Below are 27370 nucleotides of genomic sequence, written 5' to 3'. Positions count from 1 at the left end.
CAATCCAAAAAATCGCTGCCGTTGTGTCCTTGGGCGGGACACTTCACCCTTTGCCCCCGGTGCCACTCACACCGGTGAATTGAATGATGAATGATAGGTGGTGGTCGGAGGGGCCGTTGGCGCAAATTGCAGCCACGCTTCAGTCAGTCTACCCCAGGGCAGCTGTGGCTATGAAAGTAGCTTACCACCACCAGGTGTGAATGATTGATGGGTTCTACATGTAAAGCGACTTTGGGTACTTAGAAAAGCACTATATAAATCCCAGTTATTATTATTATTATTATCTAAATGGTAACAAAAAAACGCTTCGTTGCTGCAAATAATAAGTTTGCCTTTGAGTGCAGTTACATAACCTTCCACTAGACTTTTGACAAAAGCAAGAAAGTTTGATCATATTACACCTATACTGGCTCACCTGCACTGGCTTCCTGTGCACTTAAGATGCGACTTTAAGGTTTTACTACTTACGTATAAAATACTAAACGGCCTAGCTCCATCCTATCTTGCTGATTGTATTGTACCATATGTCCTGGCTAGAAATGTCCCAAAAAAAAGTCTGCAGGCTTTAGAGCATTTTTATTCGGGCTCCAATACTCTGGAATGCCCTACCAGTAACAGTTAAGAGATGCTACCTCAGTAGAAACATTTATGTCCCATCTTAAAACTAATTTGTATACTCTAGCCTTTAAATAGACCCCTTTTAGACCAGTTGATCTGCTGTCTCTCTTTTCTGCTCTGCCCCCATTTTCTGCATGGAGAGGTTATCAGATGACCACGGATACACCTCCACAGATGAAGCGCTAGTTGTTCAAAGACGGGACCCAGGATGGACCACTTCTCTTTGCATCAGTTGGTGACGTCTCTGCGCTGCTGACTTGTCTCAATTCAATATGATCCCCTGCTGGTCTTCCAATAGACTTGACTTTCACATTATTAACTGTATCCACTTGGTATCCATTGCACCGGTCACCCAGGTGGGGATCCACACATCTGCGGTCCCTTTCAAGGTTTCTATTTGTTCCCATTGGGTTGAGTTTTTTCTTGCCCTGATGTGGGATCTGAGCAGAGGATGTCGTTGTGGCTTGTGCAGCCCTTTGAGACATTTATCATTAAGGGCTATAAGTAAACTTTGATTGATTGATTAATGGCAGCAGGTACCTAAGGGCCTTGTTAATTACACAATATAAAGAGTGAATTTAGAATCACTCAAAGTAGCAGTAACAAATGTGGATAAATATCTGAAAAAGGAAACATAAAAAATCTGAACTGGAATGCTAAAAAGGCGCTTATTTCTATCTCTTTAAAAGGAAATGGTAGTGCAACATAATGTCTTGTTCCATATGGAGTTTCGCCGAATATCAGGGCTATATCCAGACAAACATGGATTGTTTAAAAATGCATACATTTCTATTTTTGTACTGCATATACAACATTTTCAATGTTTGGCTAGGTAAAAAAAAAGGCATCCCATAACTTCAACTTCATTTAGACATCAGTCCTCCTGTCTTTTTCTATGTTTTTTTTTCTCCTGCAAGCCCAAATCCACCTAAAACTACTTCCGGATAAACTTGGTCCCTCAATTGAATTTGCAAAAAATAAGTAATATCGCCCATTATTCATTTTGGCCATTTTCCAATTGTGCACAAAATCGGAAATTGGAAAAAGCAACGTGTTATTGTTTTTTCGTTTTGGCCTGAAACCAAATATTGAAAAACAAGTTGTTATTTTGTGTTTATAGTGAAAAACGAATGAATGAATGATACAGATTTTAGAGGGTGCTGGCGTTCGATCATTGTGACCCGCTCTCTCCAAGTACAAACTTCCAGGATACGCATACGCATTGAAAAACAGTACTAGGCCACAGCGCAACGACGGTGTTTGGAGTGATTTATGGTCTTGCTTACCTGTTCGAACTCTACACGGTGCCCATTGCATCCGTTTTTTAATTCTTTCATAAACTAAGATATCTCTTGTGGGTGGAGGCAAATTAAAGCTAATATTGATGTTAATTTGTGTCTTCATTACAAAAGCTTTTTTGGACACTGAATTTATTTTACTGAATTTTTTGCATTTGAATTTTGGGAACTGAATTGTTTTACATCAAACAGCTGACAATTTCATTAAAAACAATTCTGTGTTTTAAAATTCAGTGTCTAAAAACTCACTGTTAAAAAAATTCCATGCTGAACAATTTGCTGATTCAAAAAGCAAGACATAGACATCTTTTATATGTCATGTAATCATGTCATTATATGCAAAGGGTAAAAAACAACTACTTATTTGTAAAAATATGACTGTTCTGCAGAACTTTGTTGTAAAAATCTGCCTTGGTCTGACACTCGCTATCAGGCTTTTTTGCTCTGTCAACAAGCTCTGTTCGTGCCTGGTCTGCATGAAGCAGAGCTTCATTTCATATGTCACTCAAAAGTGCAGATTCTCACCATTTAAATCATTCCTATAGTTTGAAAATATTCAGCGGGCCGCGTTGAAATGTTAATTATGTTGTGTTTTGCCCAGGTAGCTCAGTTAGCTGCCTTGTTTATGCTGTTTTGCAAGACCTGTGTCACATGACTTCAAACCCGTCTTAATTTACCGTAAGTGAGCCTTGCTTTTTGAAGCAGAACATTTTTCAGCACTGATTTTTTTTTTACACAGAATTTGTATACTTTTTTTTCAATGAAATTGTCAGCATACAAATTCAGCTCACAAAATTCAGATGCAAAAATATAGTTAAATAAATTCAGTGTAACACATTTTTTTTATTTGATCTGTGCGTGTTTCACCAAGCTTAACTTTCTGATTGTCACAAAAATAGACATTTACCTATTAAATATATTCTGTTATTGTGGAAAAATTTAACTTTAAACAAGTTGCAAACAGTCCCTTTAAGTAGAAGTAATCGCAATAATTCAATGACATCTTAATTTAGACTGAGAACTAATTTAAAGTCCTCTGTTCTTTCTTTTTCTGAAAGTTTGTGAAATGTTACTGTGTGTAGTCTCTATCCCGCCCCGCCCTCTCAGTGCTGTCCAGCTAAGGGGAACCACAGTGACAGTACCTTTTCCTTGAGATAAACGAGGGGTGGAGCCTAAATGCTTCCTGTCATTGGCCCACTCGTTGTACTTGTAGGATGGAGTGGGCAGAGGTGTGTCATCAGGATAACGGCCTCTCACTGACCTAAGTCAGAGCAACAGCGACAACACTGCATTAGCTTCAGGGAATATGTGCAAATTACATTTACGTGAGAGTGCAGACAATGTCAATAAATAAAGTGATATACCCAATGTCACAATACAGTATGCATCAACACAGCCGAATAAAAAAAATAAATAAAAAAAATCAAACAAGGGCTGCACGATTTTCGGCCAAAAATAAAATCCAATTGTTTTACTATGAATACTTGATTTTTGATTATGAGCTTTTTCTCATTACACTTAGCCCTTTCGCGCTGTATTTCTATTTTGGATAGTTGTTTTGTCTATTTTTTTTTACAAAGTTTTTATGGGTCAATTAAAAAGCTGTGTTCCACAAAAGGCCCCATGGCCACACTTTGAACACTAATGGTTTACATACCGGTATATTTAAAAAGTGTTGCCACTTGACCGAAGAGTCCATCTAAGTTGTGTCTTCAAGTTCTAACACTTATGAAAGTGATGAAAGGTTAGGTTGCCCCTGGAGTTTTTCTGTGTGTTGTTACATGTAGAATAACTAGATTACTCAGAAGACTTAGTGGTAAAAAGTCGGAAGTACAGACAAAAGTACTAGCAGTGTTACAGTCAAGGAGCGAAACTCCTGCAGAGTTGAAAAAAAGGTTTCTGTGTTGCATGAAGCTGCTGTTCCTGCGTTACTGAAACAAGCAACAAACATACCATTCCACACATAGTTATATGCATGCTCTCTGGGCTTTTAGAGGGAGAGGATCTCAGCTGACACAGCAAATAGATCGCCTTTTGTGTACGCTTTCGTGACGTAAGACACACTTATGGAAGTTAATTTGTGTCTTTATTACAAGCTTTTTTGGCACTTAATTTATGTAACTGAATTTTTTATGTTTGAATTTTGTGAACTTAATTTTTTTACATCAAATTATGCTGACAATTTCATTGAAATTAAATTCAGTGTTTTAAATTTCAGTGTATAAAAATTCACTGCAAAAAAAATTCTTTATATAAAAATTCTGTGTAAAAAATTCTATATATAAAAATTCAGTACCGGTACATTTCATTGTGAAAAATTTCAGTGTAAAAAAAATCCGTGCTGAAAAATTTGCTGCTTCAGAAAGCAAGATGCACTTCTGGCAAATCAAGACTAAAGCAATCGAGCATGTCTCAGAACGAGCCAATGAGGTGTCAAGTTTGAAGTCACGTGACACGGGCCTTGCAAAATAGCATAAAAAAGGCAGTAGACAGGGCTACCTTGGCATAATACAACATGATTAAAGGCCTACTGAAACCCACTACAACCGACCACGCAGTCTGATAGTTTATATATCAATGATCAAATCTTAACATTGCAACACAGGCCAATACGGCCGGGTTAGCATACTAAAGTGCAAGTTTAAATTTTGCGCGAAATATCCTGCTGAAAACGTCTCGGTATGATGACGCCTGCGCGTGATGTCACGGATTTTAGAGGACATTTTGGGACAGCATGGTGGCCAGCTATTAAGTAGTCTGTCTTCATCGAAAAATTCCACAGTATTCTGGACATCTGTGTTGGTGAATCTTTTGCAATTTGTTCAATGAACAATGGAGACAGCAAAGAAAAAAGCTGTAGGTGGGAAGCGGTGTATTGCGGCAGGTGTTGTGCCGGATAACGCACCTCTGCCGTAGAATGCACCCCTTAACGCGAGTTGTGTGGTCCTCTGTTGTCCTCTGTGTTTTTAAAATTTTGATTTCTATTTACCCGGTACTGTTTTAATTGGTTTTACCCTTTAAAATTGTTTTTAATCATATTTATTTTATATTGTTTTAATTGTGTTTAATATTGTTGTGCAGCACTTTGGAAACATTTTGTTGTTTAAATGTGCTATATAAATAAAGTGGATTGGATTGATTGGATTAAGTGTTGTGCCGGATAACACAGCCGATGTTTCATTGTTTACATTCCCGAAAGATGACAGTCAAGCTTTACCATTGGCCTGTGGAGAACTGGGACAACAGGGACTCTTACCAGGAGGACTTTGAGTTGGATGCGCAGACGCGGTACAGTGTGTACGCATGCAGCTGCGGCCTCCAAACATTTGATCGCTTGCCCGTACGTGCGTGCCGCTATGTGCATGTCACGTACGTAACTTTGGGGAAATATATGTGCTGTATGAACTTTGGGGAGGTGAACGGTACTTTGGGCTGTGGGATTGAGTGTGTTGTGCAGGTGTTTGAGTTGTATTGGCGGGTTATATGGACGGGAGGGGGGAGGTGTTTGTTATGCAGGATTAATTTGTGGCATATTAAATATAAGCCTGGTTTTGTTGTGGCTAATAGAGTATACATATGTCTTGTGTTTATTTACTGTTTTAGTCATTCCCAGCTGAATATCAGGTCCCACCCGCCTCACAGCATATTCCCTATCTAAATCGCTCCCACTGCCCTCTAGTCCTTCACTCTCACTTTCCTCATCCACAAATCTTTCATCCTCGCTCAAATTTATGGGGAAATCGTCGCTTTCTCGGTCCGAATCGCTCTCGCTGCTGGTGGCCATGATTGTAAACAATGTGCAGATGTGAGGAGCTCCACAACCTGTGACGTCACGCTACTTGTCTGCTACTTCCGGTACAGGCAAGGCTTTTTTATCAGCGACCAAAAGTTGCGAACTTTATCGTCGATGTTCTCTACTAAATCCTTTCAGCAAAAATATGGCAATATCGCAAAATGATCAAGTATGACACATAGAATGGACCTGCTATCCCTGTTTAAATAAGAAAATCGCATTTCAGTAGGCCTTTAACATTTCATGTTGTATGGATATTTTCTAACTATAGAAATTATTCCAATGGTTAAGATCTACACTTCTGAGTGACATTCTACGTCATGATATGCAGCTAAACTGACTGTGATACACAATGTGACCAGCAGATAGTGCTGGGTAATGATGTTCAGGTAAAGGTAAGAAGACAACATGTTTTGATGCATTCATAGAGGGAGGAATAAATGTTTGAGCATAAAAACTTGTTCACAAGACAAAGTTTGGTCATTAATAGATGAACAAGTTACAACACACTACGGTGACCATAGGAACAGTAATATTATATCGAGTAAGTGGATGTTTTTTAATCCTTTTGCCTTTATTTTTTGCCATGTTTGTTGCTCTTGCTTGATTATAAAAGATGTCGGGTGGTCTGCAGTAGAGGAACAATGTTCATATATTTTAAATATTTAGTGTTTTATTGTTCATAGTTAATATTGTAAATCCCACATTCTGTATTTTTATGTACATTTGAGTGTCTTTTTCAGTAAAAAAACTAAACAGACTATCTCAAAAACGGAATGAACTTTAGTTATTTTACTGAATTATATGAATGTATATAAAAATATAAAACGTGGGATTTACAATATAAATGATTAACAATAAAACACTGCATATTGAGAATATGCGTTGCTCTCCTGCAGACCACCTCCTTGATCGACAGCTTTTATAATCGTGCAAGAGCAACAAACACGGCGAAACATAAACACAAAGGGTAAAAAATATACACATATTCAATATATCACTGTTCTGCCAAACTTTGCTGTCGAATTCTGCCTCCCTTTGACAATCGCTATCAGGCTTTTTTGCTCTGAAAACAAGCCCCGCCCATACTGCCCCACTCTGTTCAATGCCAGAGCTTCGTATGTCACTCAAAAGTACAGATTCTAACCATTGGAATCATTTTTATGGTTTGAAAATATCCAGCAGGCCGCATTGAAATGTTACTTAGGTTGTATAATGACAAGATAGCCCAGTTAACTGCTTTTTTTATGCAGTTTTGCAAGACCTGTGTCAAGTGACTTCAAACATGACACCTCATTGGCTGGATCTGAGACAGGATCGATTGCTTCTGTCTTAATTTACTGGAAGTGAGTCTTGCATTTTGAAGCTGCAAATTTTTCCACAATGGATTTTTTTACACAGAATTTTTATATATTGATTTTTTTACACTGAACTTTAAAACACTGGAAATGATTTTCAATTAAATATTTACAATAATTTAATGTAAAAAATTTCAGTTCACAAAGTTCAAACGCAAAAAATTCAGTTACATAAATTCAGAGTGAAAAAAAAAGCTTTTGTAATGAAGACACAAATTAACCTCCATACACACTCCTCTTTCACTGTTAATGCATACCTCTCCTTGCTAAATATACGGTAATGTTAAAGTCGCAAATTGGCTCAACAGAGCCCTTCTGTTACGTATTCTCTGGCAAAACAGGAGTGTATGCGGTGTGCTCTGTGTTGTAAGTAGTTACAACGCACACACTGTCATTATAATTTGTTTATAAACAAGGGTGAACCCAGAAGCACCAAATCCGCATTCTGGGGTTAATTTGTGGGCACAAATACATGAACGACTCAATGGCGAGTGTGTATGGAGAGCCATATACAGTCGCGATCAAAAGTTTACATACTCTTGTAAAGCACATAATGTCATGGCTGTCTTGAGTTTCCAATAATCTCTACAACTCTTAATATTTTGTGATAGAGTGATTGGAGCACATACTTGTTGGTTACAAAAAACATTCATGAAGTTTGGTTCTTTTATGAATTTATTATGCGTCTACTGAAAATGTGACCAAATCTGCTGCGTCAAAATTATACATACAGCAAGCAAAGTTAATATTTGGTTACATGTCCCTTGGTAAGTTCCACTGCAATAAGGCGCTTTTGGTAGCCATCCACAAGCTTCTGGTAGAATTTTTGACCACTCCTCTTGACAAAATTGGTGCAGTTCAGCTAAATTTGTTGGTTTTCTGACATGTACTTGTTTCTTCAGCATTGTCCACACGTCAGGACTTTGGGAAGGCCATTGTAAAACCTTAATTCTAGCCTGATTTAGCCATTCCTTTACCACATTTGACATGTGTTTGGGGTCATTGTCCTGTTGGAACACCCAACTGCGCCCAAAACCCAACCTCCGCCCTGATGATTTCAGGTTGTCCTGAAGAATTTTCAGGTAATCCTCCTTTTTCATTGTCCCATTTGCTCTCTCAAAAGCACCAGTTCCATTGGCAGCAAAACAGGCCCAGAGCAGAATACTACCAACACCATGCTTGACGGCAGGAGTGGTGTTCCTGGGATTAAAGGACTCACCTTTTCTCTTCCAAACATATTGCTGTGTATTGTGGTCAAACAGCTCCATTTTTGTTTCATCTGACATCACATGGACAAAGATAGGACCTTCTGGAGGAAGTTCTGTGGTCAGACGAAACAAAAATTGAGTTGTTTGGCCACAATACCCAGCAATATGTTTGGAGGAAAAAGGGTGAAGCCTTTAATCCCAGGAACACAATTTCTACCGTCAAGCATGGTGGTGGTAGTATTATGCTCTGGGCCTGTTTTGCTGCCAATGGAGCTGGTGCTTTACAGAGAGTAAATGGGACAATGAAAAAGGAGGATTATCTCCAAATTCTTCAGGAAAACCTCAAATCATCAGCCCGGAGGTTGGGTCTTAGGCACAGTTGGGTGTTCCAACAGGACAATGACCCCAAACACACGTCAAAAGTGGTAAAGGAATGGCTAAATCAGGTTAGAATTAAGGCTTTACAATGGCCTTCCCAAAGTCCTGACTTAACATGTGGACAATGCTGAAGAAACAAGTCCATGTCAGAGAACCAACAAATTTAGCTGAACTGCACCAATTTTGTCAAGAGGAGTGGTCAAAAATTCAACCAGAAGATTGCCAGAAGCTTGTGGTTGGCTACCAAAAGCACCTTATTGCAGTGAAACTTGCCAAGGGACATGTAACCAAATATTAACTTTGCTTGCTGTATGTATAATTTTGACGCAGCAGATTTGGTCACATTTTCAGTAGACTCATAATAAATTCATAAAAGAACCAAACTTCATGAATGTTTTTTGTGACCAACAAGTATGTGCTCCAATCACTCTATCACAAAAAAAATAAGATTTGTAGAAATTATTGGAAACTCAAGACAGCCATGACATTATGTTCTTTACAAGTGTATGTAAACTTTTGATCGTGACTGTATTATGCAGACTGGAGTGGAGCACGCTCTCGGTTGAAGGAGTAGCTTCGCTTAGAGGCGCAAAACATGATAGAGCGGAACATTGAATTAACAATGTTCTTTATTTTTAAAATCATCATAATTAAATAATCCGCATACGATTTTGAAATCGCTTAATCGTGCAGCCCTAAATCAAACATATAAATAATGAAAATTATTTCATAGAATACATATTTTGATATAACATTTTACCGGTCTCTTCTTTCGCTCTCTCTGCCAGTCAGGCGACCGCGCTCTGAGCGGTCGGAGTCTCTTGCAGAAGGAGCAGGAGAAGGAGACTCCCATTGGGAATGCCGTGAACTGGCATAACCACTGTCATCCTCTTCCCAGTTGGAGCGGGAAGGCGTGCAACCATCTATGTAAGAAAAAACAACAATGACAGGCTATTCAACCAGTGAAAATGGATAGAAGTCTGGAGAGATGTCATTCCATAATTGTGTGAATGAACCGATTAGCCTACTTGACAATATTACCTCTGGGGCGTTGTTGTGGGGTCGGGGGATCATCCCGCCTGCTCCCCCGGCTGATGCGGTCTGACCAGCCATCTCTCTGTGAGCGCTCAATCCTCTCACTGCGGTGTGAGTGGCTGCTGGAACTGCCTTCTCGTGTATCTAACAAAAAAGGCCGTTACCATAAACTACATTGACAACCAAGATTCAAAATATGACTACTACGAAGCATTACAAATCTGAGATGTTCAGAATTACCTCTTTCATTCTTTCGATCTTTGCCCTTATCTCTATTCCTGTCCTCTTTAGATGAGATGAAGACGCCGTGCTCACGTCTGTCTTTCTCTCTTTGCTGGTGCCGACGCCGGAATTCATCACTGACTCCTCCAGGACTGGAAGGTGTCTCTGAGCCGCTCATACGGTACTTCCTACTGATATGCAGAAAGGTGTAGATAGTACAGATACTGTCAAATGGTACAGACTAGGGTTGTCCCGATACTGGTACTGGTATCAAAATGTATATTGATACTTTTCAAAATAAAGTGAACTACAAAAAATGTCAATATTGACTTTATTCTAACAGAAAATCCTACAATACAATGAACATATGTTTCCTATTGCACTCAAATAATTTTTTTTTACAAAAATCAAATATAAATTAAAGGGCATTAAACACATTGGGCTTTTCTTGTTGCACTCAAAGAACAATTTTCCATATTACATATAGTCTGCCATAATCAAGTATTAGGTTAGAATAGAATAAAAAGCTTTATTGACATTATATTAAATGCTTCATGATTTATGGTTGACACTACTGGTCTGTGCTTTAAGAAAAATACAATTATTAGTAAACACTAGAAGCAAAACTATGGATAAATGTACACATAAGCCTTGTATCAGGTAAAACACACATTTGTTAAAGATAAAGCACTAATTGTAGCAATTTGTTACAAAACTGTCATTTCACCTGCATCAGTTGACGCTTATTGGGCGGTATTAACACTGCTAATATTTGGCATCAAGTCAAGCAGCCGTGTACCGGTCTATATATCTACATGTGCACAACAGAGGAGCTGGTTACCTTATGAGAGTAGCGTATGTGTGTTTGTGAGAATGGCATCATGTTGGCTGAGTGATGTCAGTGAGTGAGTAAGCGGGTAAAGAGAGAGAGAGAGGTAGCATGTGCACTGTGCATTATGATGAACGGTTCCGGTTGTGTCCTGCAAACTAATAATAAAGCAAACAGGTTGTCATGAATCGGCGGACTCGTCAGTCTGACTCGAAAGCGGAGCTTAGCAGATTCATTGCCGGGTAAAGTGAAGGGTGTTACCCCCGGCGAAAACATCCGCCGTCTGCTCCTCAACTACGGTCCGCACCGGAGCCGAACAGCAGGACAGGTGTAACAACTACATTATTACATGTCACTATTTATAACTCCTTGTGCAGATCTGAATGCCTATTATTTAAATGTTTACCTAAGTTTGAAACAAAGATGGTAATACTAATTGCCACATTTTGCGAGGCGTGTTTTAAAGCAACACTTGCAGTGCGGTGCTTGCCTGTTAAAAGCGTCACACCTCCCTGTTAAAAAGTGTCATTTTTATCGTTAATTTTGAAGCCCCAAACCTCCATATTGCGCTTCACGCACCTCCTTTATTAACCAATAGAAATTTATTTTTTTGCCATTCTTCCTCTCCAAGATGTTATTGCTCGTATGCCCTTTGTGTGTGCGTTTTGACACATTCAACGTCGTGCGCCTCGGCTCTGTAGTCACCGCTGCACAGGGGCATTCGGATGAAAGCGCGGTACCGTCCATCCATCCATTTTCTACCGCTTGTCCCGTTCAGGGTCGCGGTGCCAGTATTTTTCAAAGGCAATATAGTACCAATTTCCATTAATTGGTATCGCGGTACTGTGATGAGGTGGCGACTTGTCCAGGGTGTACACCGCCTTCCGCCCGATTGTAGCTGAGATAGGCTCCAGCGCCCCCCGCGACCCCAAAGGGAATAAGCGGTAGAAAATGGATGGGATGGATGGTATCGCGGTATTTTATAAGTACCGGTATACCGTACAACCTTAGTACAGACACAGACAAATATGTCTGTATGTACTCACTATAAGGTACTTACTTCTCTTTTTTATCTTGTGAGTTCTTTTCATCATCTTCATCATCATCTGACCCAGAGTCACTTTTATTTTCCTCCCAGTCTTTGTATGAAGACACCTTTGATTTTTTTCTGTCCCTGTCCTCACCACTGCCATCATTCTGTTCTTTACTCTCTCGTTCTTTCCTTTTCTGAGCTGCCAGCAGATCCAAACCCAGCAGAGAGGTTCGAGGTGTAGGCGCCCGAAAAACATGGTTTTCTGCAGCAGCACTCTTCTTCTTGACTATCAGTCCCCCAACTTGTTCTTTGGGATCACTCCCTTCCAGTCGGTGCATGGACTCATCGTCATTCATTATCTGTGGGAAAGAAATGGGAAAATATTTAAAAGGTAAAATACCCCATGCCCTTTTATAGGGCAAGGTTTAAACCTCTAAACAGAAATGGCCATTAGGCAATATAATTGTGTGTTTTGTCTTAGACAACCAACAATGAATGGTAATGATAATAATGAACATTGCATTATTTATTCATTATCAACAATGTTTATGCCAGTCATTATTGAGCACATTTCGAGACCTTTCCCACGCACATTCACACCATCACTAAGTGGGAAGTAGGAACTGTATCACAATACTGTCATCCATCCATTTTCAACCGCTTTTCCCTCTTGGGTTTACACTTGGACGGAAGGCAAGGTACACCCTGGACAAGTCGCCAGCCTATCACAGGGCCAACACAGATAGACAGACATGCATCACACACTAAGGCTATGTTTACACTAAGCCGGATAACCCCTTAAATGAATAATTATTTAGCCTAAGCCTCATCTCAGCCACACTAATCTATCGTTTAAGGTCCCCCTCCTTGGACAATTTTACACGGGTAAGTGCACTGTGTATTTCTTGAATCTCCGGCTCTTAGCTTTGTATGGACTCATTGATCGTTTACAAACTGAGGTCGGAGAGGAAGTGACGCCAGAAAGACCACGCCCACACAGGAAGTGACGTCAGAAAGAATACGCCACAGCCAACTTCATAATAAAGCGGCTTAGTAACTCGGAGCTAACCACTGGAAACTTGCCCATGTTTTTCCTTCCGTCTGTACAGACGCTTGTGGAAATCCCACATGAATACCTTAAGAGAAAGTGATTGCAGCTATTTGGGATACAACACTTCTCTGACGGCAAGAGAACTTTCCAATTTCCAGGTCAGCTGTGATTATACATAGTGAAGAACTTCGTCCACTTGTCGAAGGAGAGTCAACAAGAATGCGAGCTCCCGTGGATGTGATAAAAAAGGTAGCGTGTGCTTTGTATTACCTGGCCGTCGAGTGAAGACTACGGAAAACAGCGAATGCATTTGGACTCGCAAAGCAGACTGTATCAGTTATTGTCCGCCATGTATGTCGCGGACTCAACGTCTCGGTCCAGAGTATATATAGTCACCGAAAAAACGAATGGACAATGAAGGTGAAGGCAAAAGAGTGAGGAGTGTCCTGACCAGATATCTAGATCCCTAGTTTGATTGATGTAAAATGTTCTTTATCACATTGTTTACGTGTCTAATAAAGATTTGATTAATTTATGATGGCTCAGGTGTGATTCACTACAATAGAGCCCCACAGCACACTAAATTCCAGTTAACTGAAATACCACAACGCTGGATATTGTTCAGATAAGTAAAATTTAAGAACTTGCACACAAAGCAACACTGGGGGTAACTATAACATGCGCATTTTCCGCGCTGCGCCATTTGACGAGGGGGGGGGGGGTCTTAAACTGTGGCATTGTTGTGTGTGTGGACACGGATAAAGTTCGGTGGGATTTACCCTGGATATACCTTTAGTGTAAACGGGGCCTTAAGTGTTGCCAATCAGCCTATTTATCCTTATGTTTTTGGAGGTGGAAGGAAGCCGGAGTACCTGGAGAGAACCCACGCAATCACGGAGAGCACATGCAAACCCCATACAGAAAGACCCTCGATCGCAGGAATCAAGCCAGGGACCTTCTTACTGCCCGTAATACTATCAATAAATCCGAAACAGTTATTAGCTCAAAAGTGGTTTTAATATGTAAAATAGATAATGTGTGCAAAAATTCAAATTTGATTAAAATCCGGAAGCTATGTTATTCACTAACAAAATATACAAAACATTTAATTTATTCCCGGTGCCTCAGATTAAATGTAGAATTGTTTGGCGGTAAACCGTTTATGTTATGAACATTACTAACTGAGTTCACACATACACAGTAGTTGTCTAGGTGGGTTAAAGTATGACTTCCCAAAACATGTTTTTACTAATGTTAAAGTTATAACAGCGACCTAAGATAATAACACTTACCTCAAGAAGAGTGGAGTTTGTTAGCAGGTTAGCTACAATCCTGACAAGACAACGCAGCAAGCTGGCCAACGTGTATTTCTTTCAAGATTGACACTAAAAACTCTCACTTTAAAAGAGCTAATATCATTTTACGAGCAAAAACACGTAGTATACTCTAACCCACGTGGCTATTACCCAACACAATGTTTTAGTGTATATTCGTACACTCAACGCGAATGTTTACAGCCGAGAGAGTCGCCATTGCTATCCCAGAATGCAACGCAGGTGGCATTGGCACAAGGGGGAACTACCTTTATTTAAATAAACTGTGACAACAAAGACTTCAAACTGTTAAAATAGCATTGGCATGAAAAGAGAAAACTATATCAGAAAATGTATTTGAACTGTAAATGGCCAACGACGACACATAATTTCGGCACGTTTTACAAAATATTGTTTTGTTCCTAATATTTCACTATGAAATTACTAACAGCTCTTTAATTAATGGAAGTGAAAACGTAAATTAAGATTTTCTGCTTGCTGCGTTACTGTCACAAATGACATATGCGCAAAAACAGCGCAGGGTTGAGGATTGTAAGGAATGTGGTCATCAAGTAGTTGATTTTGATTGGCTCTTCCTTAAAGAGCCACCATTTGATTGGCTAGCTGTTGTTGCTGCGCATGCTCGTCAAGTAGCACCGATGCCATTGGTAGTGTGCCTTATCTGCTGATATCGCGGGGCTTCGGGCCAGGTCAGGGGTGTTACTCCATCTACTGTGGATGTTTATCCAGTTATATGTACGACCTGTAACGCTGCACACGCTCTTGCGCGTAACTCGTGGCGTGGACTTGTCTCGACAACTAGCTTACTTTTACTTGGCGCAGTTGCTACAACTGTCTTCTTTGCAGCAATATTAAAATGGGCGAGGGAATTAACGCCGATGAGAGACCGGCGAATGACTCTGGTGTTGAAGAAAAATCCAAATCGTTAGAAGATGATGTCAAGTATTACACATTAGAAGATATTAGAATCCATAACATGAGCCATGACACATGGCTCATCATCCACGACAAAGTTTATGACATCACGAGTTTCCTTGAAGAGGTAAGGCACAGCTTTTCAATTTGATTAAACTATTATCATGATATCTACGCTATTATTTTTAAGTTTTTGTTGCGAGACTCGGGTTGCATAATATGTCGGCTAAGGCTACTTCCTGGAATTAGCCGATGGTCGTGCGCGTCATCACATGACGTGGAATGGCTGTGGAGTCCAAACTACGCATGCGCGCGTACCACACATTGCGGACAAATGTACTTCAAGTCATATTTTGTTGGTTGCGTTTCCTTTCAAACACTTTTTAGTAGTGGGTGTACAGGTCTAGATAAATAAATTGGAATATCGTGGAAGAAGTAATTAGTTTTAGCATCAAGGAAGGATTTTCCGTTTTTTGCAAAGTGCCACAGCAGTAGTTTACCATTTAGTTTACTTTTTAATTTAGCAGTTTTTGTTAGCTGCATGTTATAGTCATCAAAATTATGAATAAATGCATTATTAAAATATATAATATCCTGCAAGTGCTCTGAGTCAGTGATAATGAGGTTCACATTTTGAATTTACAGTTAATTTATTAACGTTGACCCCGACTTAAACAAGTTTGAAAAACGTATTCGGGTGTTACCATTTAGTGATCAATTGTACGGAATATGTACTGTACTGTGCAGTCTACTAATACAAGTTTCAATCAACCAATCAATCAATTGAACTACTACAATAAAGTATATTTATCCACAATATTTTGAGTTATTGAAATGCACCTTTAATCTGTCCAATGCAGGCTGTAATTTAATAATGTAAATTGTCCACAATATTTTGAGTTATTGAAAGGTGTCTGACTTGACTTCCTGTTAACTGACGAGCACACTCTGTGAAGAAAATCTTAACAAATTGGTAAATTTTTATTATAGAAACATTGTGTATGCAGTGCTCATTATTTTAACATAACACATTGTAATGCAGTTGCACATGCATTTTAATTTGCTGTGTGAATTACTCAGAAACTGTCTTTTGAATCCAATCCAATTCACATATAAACCTGCCACTATAGGTTCTTGATTAACAGTGCTTGCAAACCAATCTGTTTAACATTTGCTGACTTGAGGTCCTATTCTATGATTGCAGCATCCAGGCGGTGAAGAAGTTTTGTTGGAGCAGGCAGGTTCAGATGCAACAGAGAGCTTTGAGGATGTGGGTCACTCTACAGATGCCAGAGAGATGCTGCAGCAGTTCTACATTGGGGAGCTTCATATGGTAGGATCAAACATCTTGTAACTCTAAAAGTCCCTGCTTTCTGTTACAATACAAGACAAATCATTTTCTTTGTGTTATTGAAACATAAAATCATGGCGATCAGACTTACAGACAATGTCTAGGGAGGTTTCTAATCATTTTTCCATTGTTTTGGGGCAATTTATTAGCGCTGAATAATATTATGCAAAGTACAACCACAGCAAAATTGTATTAATGCCATTTTGACAATGTCATTCAAAAGTGGATGTTAGTGAGTGAGTGAGTGAGTGTTATACATTACATTTGCTACTATTCAATTTTGTCTTCTATACTCACGGTTAAAGATGTGCCAGTCGATAGCCACCGGGCAGTTGTCGGCCGGTTTTCGTGAAAAAGTATTTTATCGCCATTGCCAATTAATGCCAATCACAAATGGCAATCCCCTCTGGCTGACACTGTATTTATTTACTCTCTAATATCTCCACACAAAGTGTGGAGCCGCTCCCTTAAGTTGATAATAATGACCTCCATTATGGCAAAAAAAATTGCGTTTCCTAGTGTCTTAAGTATTCTTATCACTGGATGACGAGGCTTAACATGTTACACACCGAGAGCAAGCTCGGAGCAGGCATGCTAATAGCTAAGCTAACCATTAAGCTAGTTTTAAACAACACCAAGAAATAAGTGCTTAATAAACTTTAAAGGGGTTATTTTATTATTTGTTTTCCTACATTTAAAATACTTATTTTTAGTCTACATAACATGTAATGGTGGTGATTTGGTAAAATTGTTTGCATAAATCATGTTTTACACACCATCTTCAACCCTCTGGCTGTCTTTTCAAGATGTGTCATTTTGTGGGCGGGTCTTACTTACATGCTAAAGTCCTCATCCAGGCCAAGCCCCTTTCAACTGCGTCTCCACCCCATTAGCCATGTTGTAGTTTCTCGCGTTTCCATATCGAGACTACCTTATGGCTGGACGATTATACGATCGTGATTGCAATTCATTTGAGTTTGATCAAGGTGATCAGCAGTTGGCATATTTCCTCTATCAAACATTGAAGAAACATCTGGTAGAAGTTACCGCAGTAGTAAACAGTAGGGAAGCAACGATGCTTGGTATAATCCTGCACGAAACATCCATCCACCCATTTTCTACCGCTTGTCCCTTTCGGGGTTGCTGGAGCCTATCTCAGCTGCATTCGGGCGGAAAGCAGGGTACACCCTGGACAAGTCACCACCTCATCACGGGGCCAACACAGAGACAGACAACATTCCCGCTCACGTTCACACACTCGGGCCGATTTAGTGTTGCTAATCAACCTGCCTTTATTGACCGTGATCCTGCGTGTGAATGTGTGTGTGTTTGTGTACGTTTGCGTGTTTTTGTCCGTTTGAGTGAGCGGCCTCCTGTTCCACCTTGGCAAAAGTCAGTCTCCTCACGACGTAATTAATGTTCGATCGCGCTGTGCCTCTTCCTCTTACACAGCTGGAAGTGCAGCCGCGAAGAACAAAATAAAGAAATATGACTAACACTAGCATAGAAGTTGAAATGCATCATTGAGAAGGGGCAGCAACTTCAGTGACACACTTTACTTTCACTATCTTCTGCAACCCACCAGGACCGGTAATCCTGCCCTGAATGAAGACTTGCAGGCACATATAGACAGAACGTCTCTGTCACTGTATTGGTCGCGACTTAGAGAATCAACTCACCCACTAATTTAATCAGAAAAAGGCATTTTTATATATAAATATTTTTAACCAGATTTTTTATGTGTCTGCAAAGATTCAACTCCTGTGATATAACGCACTAAAAAAATCTCTGCAGACACTTTTTGTTCAAATCATTTTTGAGTTTGTGGATAAAAAACATTTTGTTCCTGAAATAATATGAGTTGGTATACATTATTTTGCATCCATTCATCCATCCATTTTCTACCGCTTATTCCATTCGGGGTCGCGGGCAAATTAATGATTACTTGTCTGCGGTTTGAACCAAGTACCCCTGTATTGGGAGCCCACAGTGTTGACCATTGAGATATCCTGGGTCCCACACATTATTTTGCAGTACCTCATAATTCCAACTGCACTTTAATGTGTTGTCATTCAACATAAGGTATAGAGTTTGAGTTTTATAAACTCCACAATGTGGGTCACTGCTTGCCGTTTGCCAAAGCACTGGTGAGAAGCACTGTTGTATACAAGTGATTAAAGAATACAAATAATAATTTACCATTTGAAAGTGTTTAGTAAATGTTAACTTCAAATAAAAGTCTCATAGTATTCACTACACCAATGATACTTTATTTACTGCAGAATGTTTGTGATGACTAGCAAAAAAACAAAATAACTTTGAGAGGAAAAAGAGTTGTTCCCCCACAAAACATATGGAGAAAGAAGCAAAACCAGGTAAGGACTGCAGCGTGGGTTACTTGTACTGTTGCACCTCTAGTAAACACAAATATATATATGAAACAAAATGACAGGGGTCAGCTGTTAGCATATATTACCTCAATCAAACATGGTGGAAATGTCTGTTACAAGATACAGCAGTACGAATGCGGTACTCGGTATAATCCTGCAAGGGACAATCCGCTATAATAGTAATAATAATAAAAAAATCAGGATATGAATCGAGTTCGGATGATGTGAAAAAATGATTTGTGATCATTTTGTTTACCATATCGTCCAACCCTAGTCTACCGTACCGAGTCTACTGACAGATACAAGTTAGAATTAAACACTGCATTTTATTATAAATGGCAACAGTGGAGGATTTTAACATACATGTGCATGTACGAGCCAGTCTGCCCCACAACAAGAGGTTGAGGAAAATAAGGAACCTATTGACTACAGCTTTGGACTACAACTAAATAACTTGCGCAAAGCTCTTCAGGTAAAACTCTACCATGTATGGAGATATCCGCTGACGTTACTAAGTCACAACCGTCTCTAATTCTAAACGGCTCGTTTGGAAAGAGATAAACGTGTTTTATTAATATCTCCGTCACGCCTCCATGGTTTGAATTAGGGCTGGGCGATATATCGATATACTCGATATATCTCGAGTTTGTCTCTGTGCGATATAGAAAATAACTATATTGTGATATTCGAGTATATGTTCTCACACAGTTGCTTTTAGCTGCGGGGCATTAAACTTCATGCGTTTCTCACTCTTTCCTGTCTATCCTTCTCACAGAGATTTAAAACAAGCACACCTTCTTACATATGTCACATACTGTCACGTGAGCAACGTCACACGCTCCTGCGGAGCAGACCGGTAGCGACATGGTAACGTTAGCTGTGATGCTAACAGCTAACGGTGTGGTTTGAGTGGTAATACGAGAGAAAGAAGGTGCAAATCTGGCAACAAATGGAGGAATAATTAATTCCCAAGAAAAACAGCACGGGGTCCATCGTCTGACGGTGGTTTGGCTTCAAGCGGGAATATGTCTTTACATGTCAACATCTCCGTTCGGTGCCACACCAACTAAATGCCGAAGCAACTATTTCCACATCAATACCATAGGACATATACTTTTTGATATGCAGCTAATTGTTATGTGACACTTATTGAAATATCTTGTATGACATCATGTTTTAAATTATTGTAGTGGCGTTCTGTACAAAAAGTGCACTTTAATTTAGTGTTGTTTTGATAAGTCATCTTAGTGACACCATGCACAAAAGTGCACTAATAACGTGTTTAAAATGTCTCTGACAATCTTTCACTTTCTGTTTTGAAATGACATGAATGTTTGTGCCAATGCTTAATAACTGTTTAATAAATACAGTTTTGGTAAATTGACTTAGTTGTGATTTCCCTCTCTGCATGAAAGTTTAAAATGAGCATATATTAATGCAGTATGAAGAAGAATGTTTTAATGTAGACACATAGAATCATCATACTGGTGATTATATGTATCAAGTGTTCATTCAAGGCTAAGGCAAAATATCGAGATATATATCGTGTATCGTGACATGGCCTAAAAATATCGAGATATTAAAAAAGGTCATATCGGCCAGCCCTAGTTTGAATTACAATTTTCGGGAGTTATGGGGTTCCCAAATACACAAAAACAGGTGCAAATAGGACCTCTTTAAGATGTGTTAAGCAGCTATTAACAGGGCATTCACAAGTTAATTAATTAGTTTCTGGAGATAATAATAAAATAAAAAACAACTGTTGGTGTGTCCGCATTATCATAGCAGTACATTACACATTAACATAAATTGGTGGTGTCGATACCAAGGCTAGTATCAGTATATGATAGATACATGAGTGATTAGGTGGCCAATTTTATTTTCTCAAAATATGTTGTGTTTTATGTCCTAATGTTCACATACACACTTAGGGAATAATTCCCTGGACAAAGGAGGACTTTGACGGCAAAAAACAAAATATATGGTTGTGGTCCTTCGATAGCACTTGTGATTAAGGGCTATATCAATAATTTATGTGATTAATTTAAATGAGTAGTAGATCATAGTTTTTGCTATCTACTGGTTAGTTATTGTGTGCTACTGACTTAGTTTTTCTCAAACAGTTGTATGTAATAAAAGAGAATAAGGAACTAGTTTATTGTGTTGATATTGTTGAACTGTCAACAGCACTCACCATGAATAAATATAAAATATTAATTAATACATGTGATTGGTTTTGAATCAACTGCATAAAATCCTGCTCGGAACATCCCTAGTCATGGTCTACATAAGCAAGAAAAACTGCTGGTTATTTGCATAGAGGCAAACAACCTTAAGCATTAACAGTGGTGGCTGAAGGCAACCTCCACATATACGGTAGTTTTGTGTTAACTCCTCAAAATGCCAGTAGCTGCATTTGAAGTATCACGAGTGGTCATCACACAGCAACTGTATCTACCGCTGCCAACACTTTAAAAAGGTGGTTGTGTTACTCAGTTATTGGTGTGAAACGTGTGTTGCACTTGCCGTACTGTTATTTACAATAAACTGATTATGGTAATAATGGTGGCCGTGCAGTTTTGACTTCTTACCAGACAGTGTTACAAGTTTCAACATTGGTTCTGTTGCTGCTGTGCAGTATAGATGTTAATACATGACCATGTGGTCAAGGAGATACATTTTCTTCTCCACTTACTTTTGAACTCCAAAGTCCAAACCATTCCAGTTAGAAAGTTAACGTGTGTGTATATATGTATTTATTTTAACATTTCAAAAATAACAGCGTCTCGCTAATTATTGCTTCCAATTAATGTCTCATCATCATTGCGGTTTATGTAAATAAATGCCAACTAATAATTAGAGGATTCACAGTTTGTACTTTTCTTGTAAGCTTGTCAGCCACTAGTGATGTAAAAGTCTTATTTATCTTTGCAGGATGACAGAAGAAAGGACAACCCAAAGGTAAGACTATCCATCTCATGCTATACTTTGTAACTTCTAAAGAAAGTTGTATGTACCGGTACCAATGTCTTAATTTTCTTCTCCTACTTGATGCTGCAGAACATCCTTGCTTCAGATTCAGCAGAATCAAGGTAAGTCACGATAATGCATGCCATATGTCAATCACTTAACAATTATATCATGTGTTACAATGATCTTAATATGGATGCAAATTATGCGCATTTGTCAGGTTTGTGTTACTATTTACTAGAATAAGGAACAATGCTTGCATGATTTCCTTATTGACCCAAATGTACACTTTTTTTTTTCCTAGAAAAAATGTTCCATATATGTTGATAAAATGTTGATATATGTTTGATAATACAGATGTGATTTATGTTTTTTTTGAAGGGAGCCGTATCTTGAACAACCGTTCCTTTCACAAAGTTTTTATAAAATAGTGGCTCGTTATTTTAAAAAAAAAGTATTATAAAATAATTTGTTTCTATAAAGTAAAAAATTGCTGGTAACACTTATAAAATAACAATTGGATCAGAATAATTCAACATCAATTAACATATCTCTATTGATGAGAATTATTCTGAAACATTGATAATTGAATTTAGTTTTCATTGGGAACATTCCACAATGTAGTGTATTGATAATGAGATCCCTATTTTGAATGTTCCCTCACCTAAAAAAACGTTGCGAAAATACTGCGTAAGAAAATATACAAATAATAAATACAAATTTGCCTATATGTATAAAAAATGAAGACAAGATAAATATGAATGTTAAATTGTAATATCCTACCTGCTGTGTGTACACCTGAACTACTTTACAAATCCACATCAGAACAATTACCCAAAATGGTGAGTCCGAATGCGGCTACATTTTCTTTGACTCTAATTAATTTTTCTGTCCAGTCGGGTGACGCGCATATGCCTGGCAATTTTTAATAAAATGACTCGCAACTGTGAATCTGTTCTTTTAGTCCACTCAAATTGAATCTGCACTTTTTGGGGGGAATTTTACTTATCATATACAATCCTTATAAGACAAGAACACATGTTTTTTTTCTTTTTTTTGCATTTTCATTTGTAATAATCATCTTGTTGTAGGTGTCTGGCAATACTGCTAATGGGAGAAATCCGTTCTGCCTCCAAATCACTCTAAAAATGCATCTAAAAACCTTCAATAATACTTAATTTACGTTCTGTAACATGAATAATAACCAAGTTGTAGCAACATTGTTATTGTAAGCGCAAACACTAAAGTACTGTTTTCTTGTTTATAACACATCGCCTTGCAACGGAACGCTACGGTATTAGCCATAAGCTAGCTTCTGCGTCAGCAGTTGAATCCAACACCAATCTGCACTGACTGAAAAACTATCAATCATATTACATTATAAAGTATTAGCCCATATTTAATGTTTTGTTTGTACACAACTAGCTCGACAGTTGTAATAACAAGCATGATGTGTTGCATGTATCATGATCAATATCATAGTGACTTACTCAATGGACAGTTGTCAGTTTGTTCCAGCTGGCCGGGGACATTTTTTTTCCCAATTTATTTTGGAAAAGCACTCCTTTTCTGTTGGCATAGCTTGGCTCCAAGTTCCACATTTCCACCGCCAAGTCACGCCGGTCCTGACTCTCTCGGCTTAAGTCTGCGCCAACACTTTACCCTTTATTCGTGCTCGCTGAGCTTCTCTAACCAGCAATTCATCTTCCGTATGTTTATTCAGGTTCAAAAAGATAAGGTTGTGAATGATCAAAAATAGTCATCTTGGTCGTCTCTTAAGATATCTCCCAAGGTTAGAACACACACGCATTTTTTTGCCGTAAGCCGGAAGTGTGCTGGTATGGAAACGGAAATAAATGCGCCCAGGAAATAAGTTCCGGCAAAGCTAAATATGACCAAAATACGGTAAATATTGTGTTGTACATATGACATATTGTTATGAACGTGTCTGTTCCTACAGTATACGTACATACATATAAATATATATGTTTACTGGCTGCGCGTATATGATGAGGGTTTTGAGGCCACCTACTCAGTGGCCTAGTGGTTAGAGTGTCCGCCTTGAGATGGGTAGGTTGTGGGTTCAAACCCCGGCAGAGTCATACCAAAGACTATAAAAATTGGGACCCATTGCCTCCCTGCTTGGCACTCAGCATCAAGGGTTGGAATTGGGGGTTAAATCACCAAAAATGATTCCCGGGCGCGGCACCGATGCTGCCCATTGCTCCCCTCACCTCCCAGGGGGTGATCAAGGGTGATGGGTCAAATGCAGAGGACACATTTCACCACACCTAGTGTGTGTGACAATCATTGGTACTTTAACTTAACTTTAACTTTAAGTACAGAACCCAAAACCAGTGAAGTTGGCATGTTGTGTAAATCATAAATAAAAACAGAATACAATTATTTGCAAATACTTTTCAACCTATATTCAATTGAGTACACTGCAAAGACAAGATACTTATTGTTCAAACTGGTAAACTTTATTTTTTGCAAATATTAGCTCATTTGGAATTTGATGCCTACATGTTTAAAAAAAGCTGGCACAAGTGGCGAAAAAGACTGAGAAAGTTGAGGAATGCTCATCAAACACTTATTTGGAACATCCCACAGGTGAACAGGCTAATTGGGAACATGTGGTTGCCATGATTGGGTATAAAAGCAGCTTCCATGAAATGCTTAGTCATTCACAAACAAGGATGGGGCAAATGTGTGAGCAAATTGTCGAACAGTTTAATAACAACATTTCTCATTGAGCTATTGAAAGGAATTTAGGGATTTGACCATCTACGGTCTGTAATATCATCAAAAGGTTCAGAGAATCTGGAGAAATCACTGCACGTAAGCGGCAAGGCCAAAAACCAACATTGAATGCCCGTGACCTTCGATCCCTCAGGCGGTACTGCATCAAAAACCGACATAAGTGTGTGAAGGATATCACCACATGGGCTCAGGAACACTTCAGAAAACCACTGTCAGTAACTACAGTTTGTCACTACATCTGTAAGTGCAAGTTTAAACTCCACTATGCAAAGCGAAATCAACAACACCCAGAAACGCCGGCAGCTTTGCTGGGCCCGAGCTCATCCAAGATGGACTGATGCAAAGTGGAAAAGTGTTCTGTGGTCTGACGAGTCCACATTTCAAATTGTTTTTGGAAACTGTGGACATGGTGTCCTCCAGACCAAAGAGGAGAATAACCATCCGGATTGTTATAGGCGCAAAGTTCAAAAGCCAGCATCTGTGATGGTATGGGGGTGTATTAGTGTCCAAGGCATGTGTAACTTACACATCTGTGAAGGCACCATTAATGCTGAAAGGTACATACAGGTTTTAGAGCAACATATGTTGCCATCCAAGCAACGTCTTTTTCATGGACGCCCCTGCTAATTTCAGTAAGACTATGCCGAGCCACATTCTGCACTTGTTACAACAGCGTGGCTTCATAGTAATCAAATCAAATCAAATCAAATCAACTTTATTTATAAAGCAAAATAGTTTGGATACTAGACTGGCCTGCCTGTAGTCCAGACCTGTCTCCCATTTAAATTGTGTGGCGCATTATGAAGCCTAAAATACGACAACGGAGACCCCGGATTGTTGAACAACTTTAGCTGTACGTCAAGCAAGAATGGGAAAGAATTTCACATGAAAAGCTTCAAAAATTGGTCTCCTCAGTTCCCAAACGTCTACTGAGTGTTGTTAAAAGGAAAGGCCATGTAACACAGCGGTAAAAATACCCATGTGCCAACTTTTTTGCAGTGTGTTGCTGCCATTAAATTATGTTAAGTTAATGATTATTTGCACACAAAAAAATAGTTTTCTCAGTTCAAACATTAAATATCTTTTCTTTGCAGTCTATTCAATTGAATATAAGTTGAAAATGATTTGCAAATAATTGTATTCTGTTTATATTTACGAACTACACAATGTGCCAACTTCACTGGTTTTGGGTTTTGTAGTTTTAGAGGGCTTTGAAGGCTACAATAGTGACTCAGCCACTTTTTGCAAGCATTTTTTTAAACTTCAGAATCCTAAAAAAAACAAAAAGACATGCGTGTTCTTGTCTCTCATAATGATTGTGAATGGTAGGCAAAATTCCCCCCTCCTTTAAAAGAGTCATTCAAAAGATTTGGTGAGTGGATCAAAAATAGAACAATTATTTGGGGTTTGTCTTTAAAAATATAAAATATAGATCGCCTTATATTTGCATCAATATTTTGTTTGTGATTTGTACAAGAATATATTGAATAACATATGCAATTAAAAAAACAACAACTATACACAACAAACAGATTATTTCTTGGATGCATACAAGGTTCCATTAGAATAAATCTTATGTTTACAAATTCACTATTTGACATGTTCATGACATCATTATTGAATATCTATTAAGCTGTAATGTGTTTTTTGTCCTGCCCAGCAACTCTTGGACCACATGGTTGATACCCGCCATTGCTGCAACCGTCATTGGTGTCTTGTATCGCTTCTACGTTTCCTCTTGAGTGCTGACATTCCTATCTCACGTCATCCTTTTTCTGTTCATCTGGAGGCCTTGAAATGGTTGACCAAAACCACCTCACACAATCTAGCCGTCGTATCCTTGGCTACGAGGCACTTTGGTTGAATGTTTGCGTCCTCGTCAGTCGACATCCATCAAGTTCACCCAACAGAAACTTTGTTCAATTGACTGCATCCACCTTCTTGATTTCTTTGTCTTTTATCTGTGTAGGTAGTTATGTTCAACTATGCATCTTTTTGATCCAGTTTGTCAGTTATTTGTCCGCCCCAGTTAGAAACTAATTTCAATGAAGATGCCATTTTTCTATATTGCATTTGAAACATATGTTACTGCTTTGTCGTCCAAATGAAAAGCAATGGTGTCAGGCAGCATTTGATTGCATTACTCTTTTGTTTATTTAACCATTGGCATTACATATCTTGTAATTTCCTCTGAATATAGTAGTACATTTTAATGCAAATCAAGGTAGAATATAATGTTATATGTCTATAACTTGCTCTCCTGTTTTCTTGTCGGGATCGTATGAATAATGAGCAAAACATGTATGATACAACAATATTTTACTACTTAAATAATGGAAGTAGAAATGTTGATTTGTTTGTGAGCAAGCCATATTTTTTAAATGTGTATTTTTTGATAATTAGAATATCGGCATCTGTCGACTTAAATCGCAATATTTTTTGTCTGCCAACTGGGGGACTTGAAAAGATGTCTTCTCATGTTAAAATTCGTTGTTCACTTCATCAAGTTTTGCATAGTGGGATCACCCATTCTTTTAGATTTTCATGTCTGTCATTTTCTGTAACGCTACTACTTTATATAGCATTTTCTGCAACTGGAAATCCATTACCTGCCTTTTAATTCCCAATAGTTTAGAAATGAACAACTATTAACCTGCTGCTGCCTTTATTGTGACCATAATGCACCTGCAGGCATCCACATTGTGCTGACAGCTCTTTTGAATTTACTCCATGTTATTTAAAGCCTGATTGAAATAAATATTTCCAAAACATGAATGTCTAATAACTTTATTTCTGCTGACATTTTTAACAAAGTGGTGCATTT

At 38.6% G+C, this 27370-nt stretch overlaps 2 protein-coding genes across 3 annotated transcripts in view; one reads left to right on the top strand and one right to left on the bottom strand.

Moving 5' to 3' along the window:
• dhx38 (DEAH (Asp-Glu-Ala-His) box polypeptide 38) overlaps positions 1 to 14381 on the bottom strand; it is a 36269-nt gene extending 21888 nt beyond the window's left edge. The window contains exons 1-6 of one of the 2 annotated variants that reach the window (XM_061964034.1): positions 14116 to 14381; positions 11800 to 12131; positions 9929 to 10098; positions 9695 to 9832; positions 9414 to 9576; positions 3059 to 3177 (exon numbers count right to left, since the gene is read on the bottom strand). In XM_061964034.1, the coding sequence (XP_061820018.1) occupies positions 3059 to 3177; positions 9414 to 9576; positions 9695 to 9832; positions 9929 to 10098; positions 11800 to 12128 (919 nt within the window). In that variant the 5' untranslated portion in view covers positions 12129 to 12131; positions 14116 to 14381. Of the gene's footprint in view, positions 1 to 3058; positions 3178 to 9413; positions 9577 to 9694; positions 9833 to 9928; positions 10102 to 11799; positions 12132 to 14115 lie in introns of both variants that reach the window. The other variant, XM_061964033.1, reaches the window with a different exon arrangement.
• A 406-nt stretch (positions 14382 to 14787) lies between these two features.
• cyb5b (cytochrome b5 type B) lies at positions 14788 to 27321 on the top strand. Its single transcript, XM_061964032.1, has 5 exons — positions 14788 to 15199; positions 16277 to 16405; positions 21748 to 21774; positions 21874 to 21905; positions 26207 to 27321. The coding sequence occupies exons 1-5, from the start codon at positions 15014 to 15016 to the stop codon at positions 26286 to 26288; spliced, it is 456 nt and encodes a 151-aa protein (XP_061820016.1). The 5' UTR covers positions 14788 to 15013; the 3' UTR covers positions 26289 to 27321.
• Positions 27322 to 27370: the final 49 nt, after the last annotated feature.

The sequence above is a fragment of the Nerophis lumbriciformis genome, linkage group LG06, assembly GCF_033978685.3.
Source record: "Nerophis lumbriciformis linkage group LG06, RoL_Nlum_v2.1, whole genome shotgun sequence".
Taxonomy (NCBI): Eukaryota; Metazoa; Chordata; class Actinopteri; order Syngnathiformes; family Syngnathidae; genus Nerophis; species Nerophis lumbriciformis.
This window is presented reverse-complemented; position numbering and strand designations above follow the sequence as displayed.

Bases quoted from the DNA above. Each gene is read 5' to 3' on its own strand.
- cyb5b (XM_061964032.1), top strand. From the start codon at position 15,014: ATGGGCGAGGGAATTAACGCCGATGAGAGACCGGCGAATGACTCTGGT. The intron at 15,200-16,276 runs GTAAGGCACAGC...CTATGATTGCAG, and splicing joins TCACGAGTTTCCTTGAAGAG to CATCCAGGCGGTGAAGAAGT. The intron at 21,906-26,206 runs GTAAGTCACGAT...TGTCCTGCCCAG, and splicing joins TCAGATTCAGCAGAATCAAG to CAACTCTTGGACCACATGGT.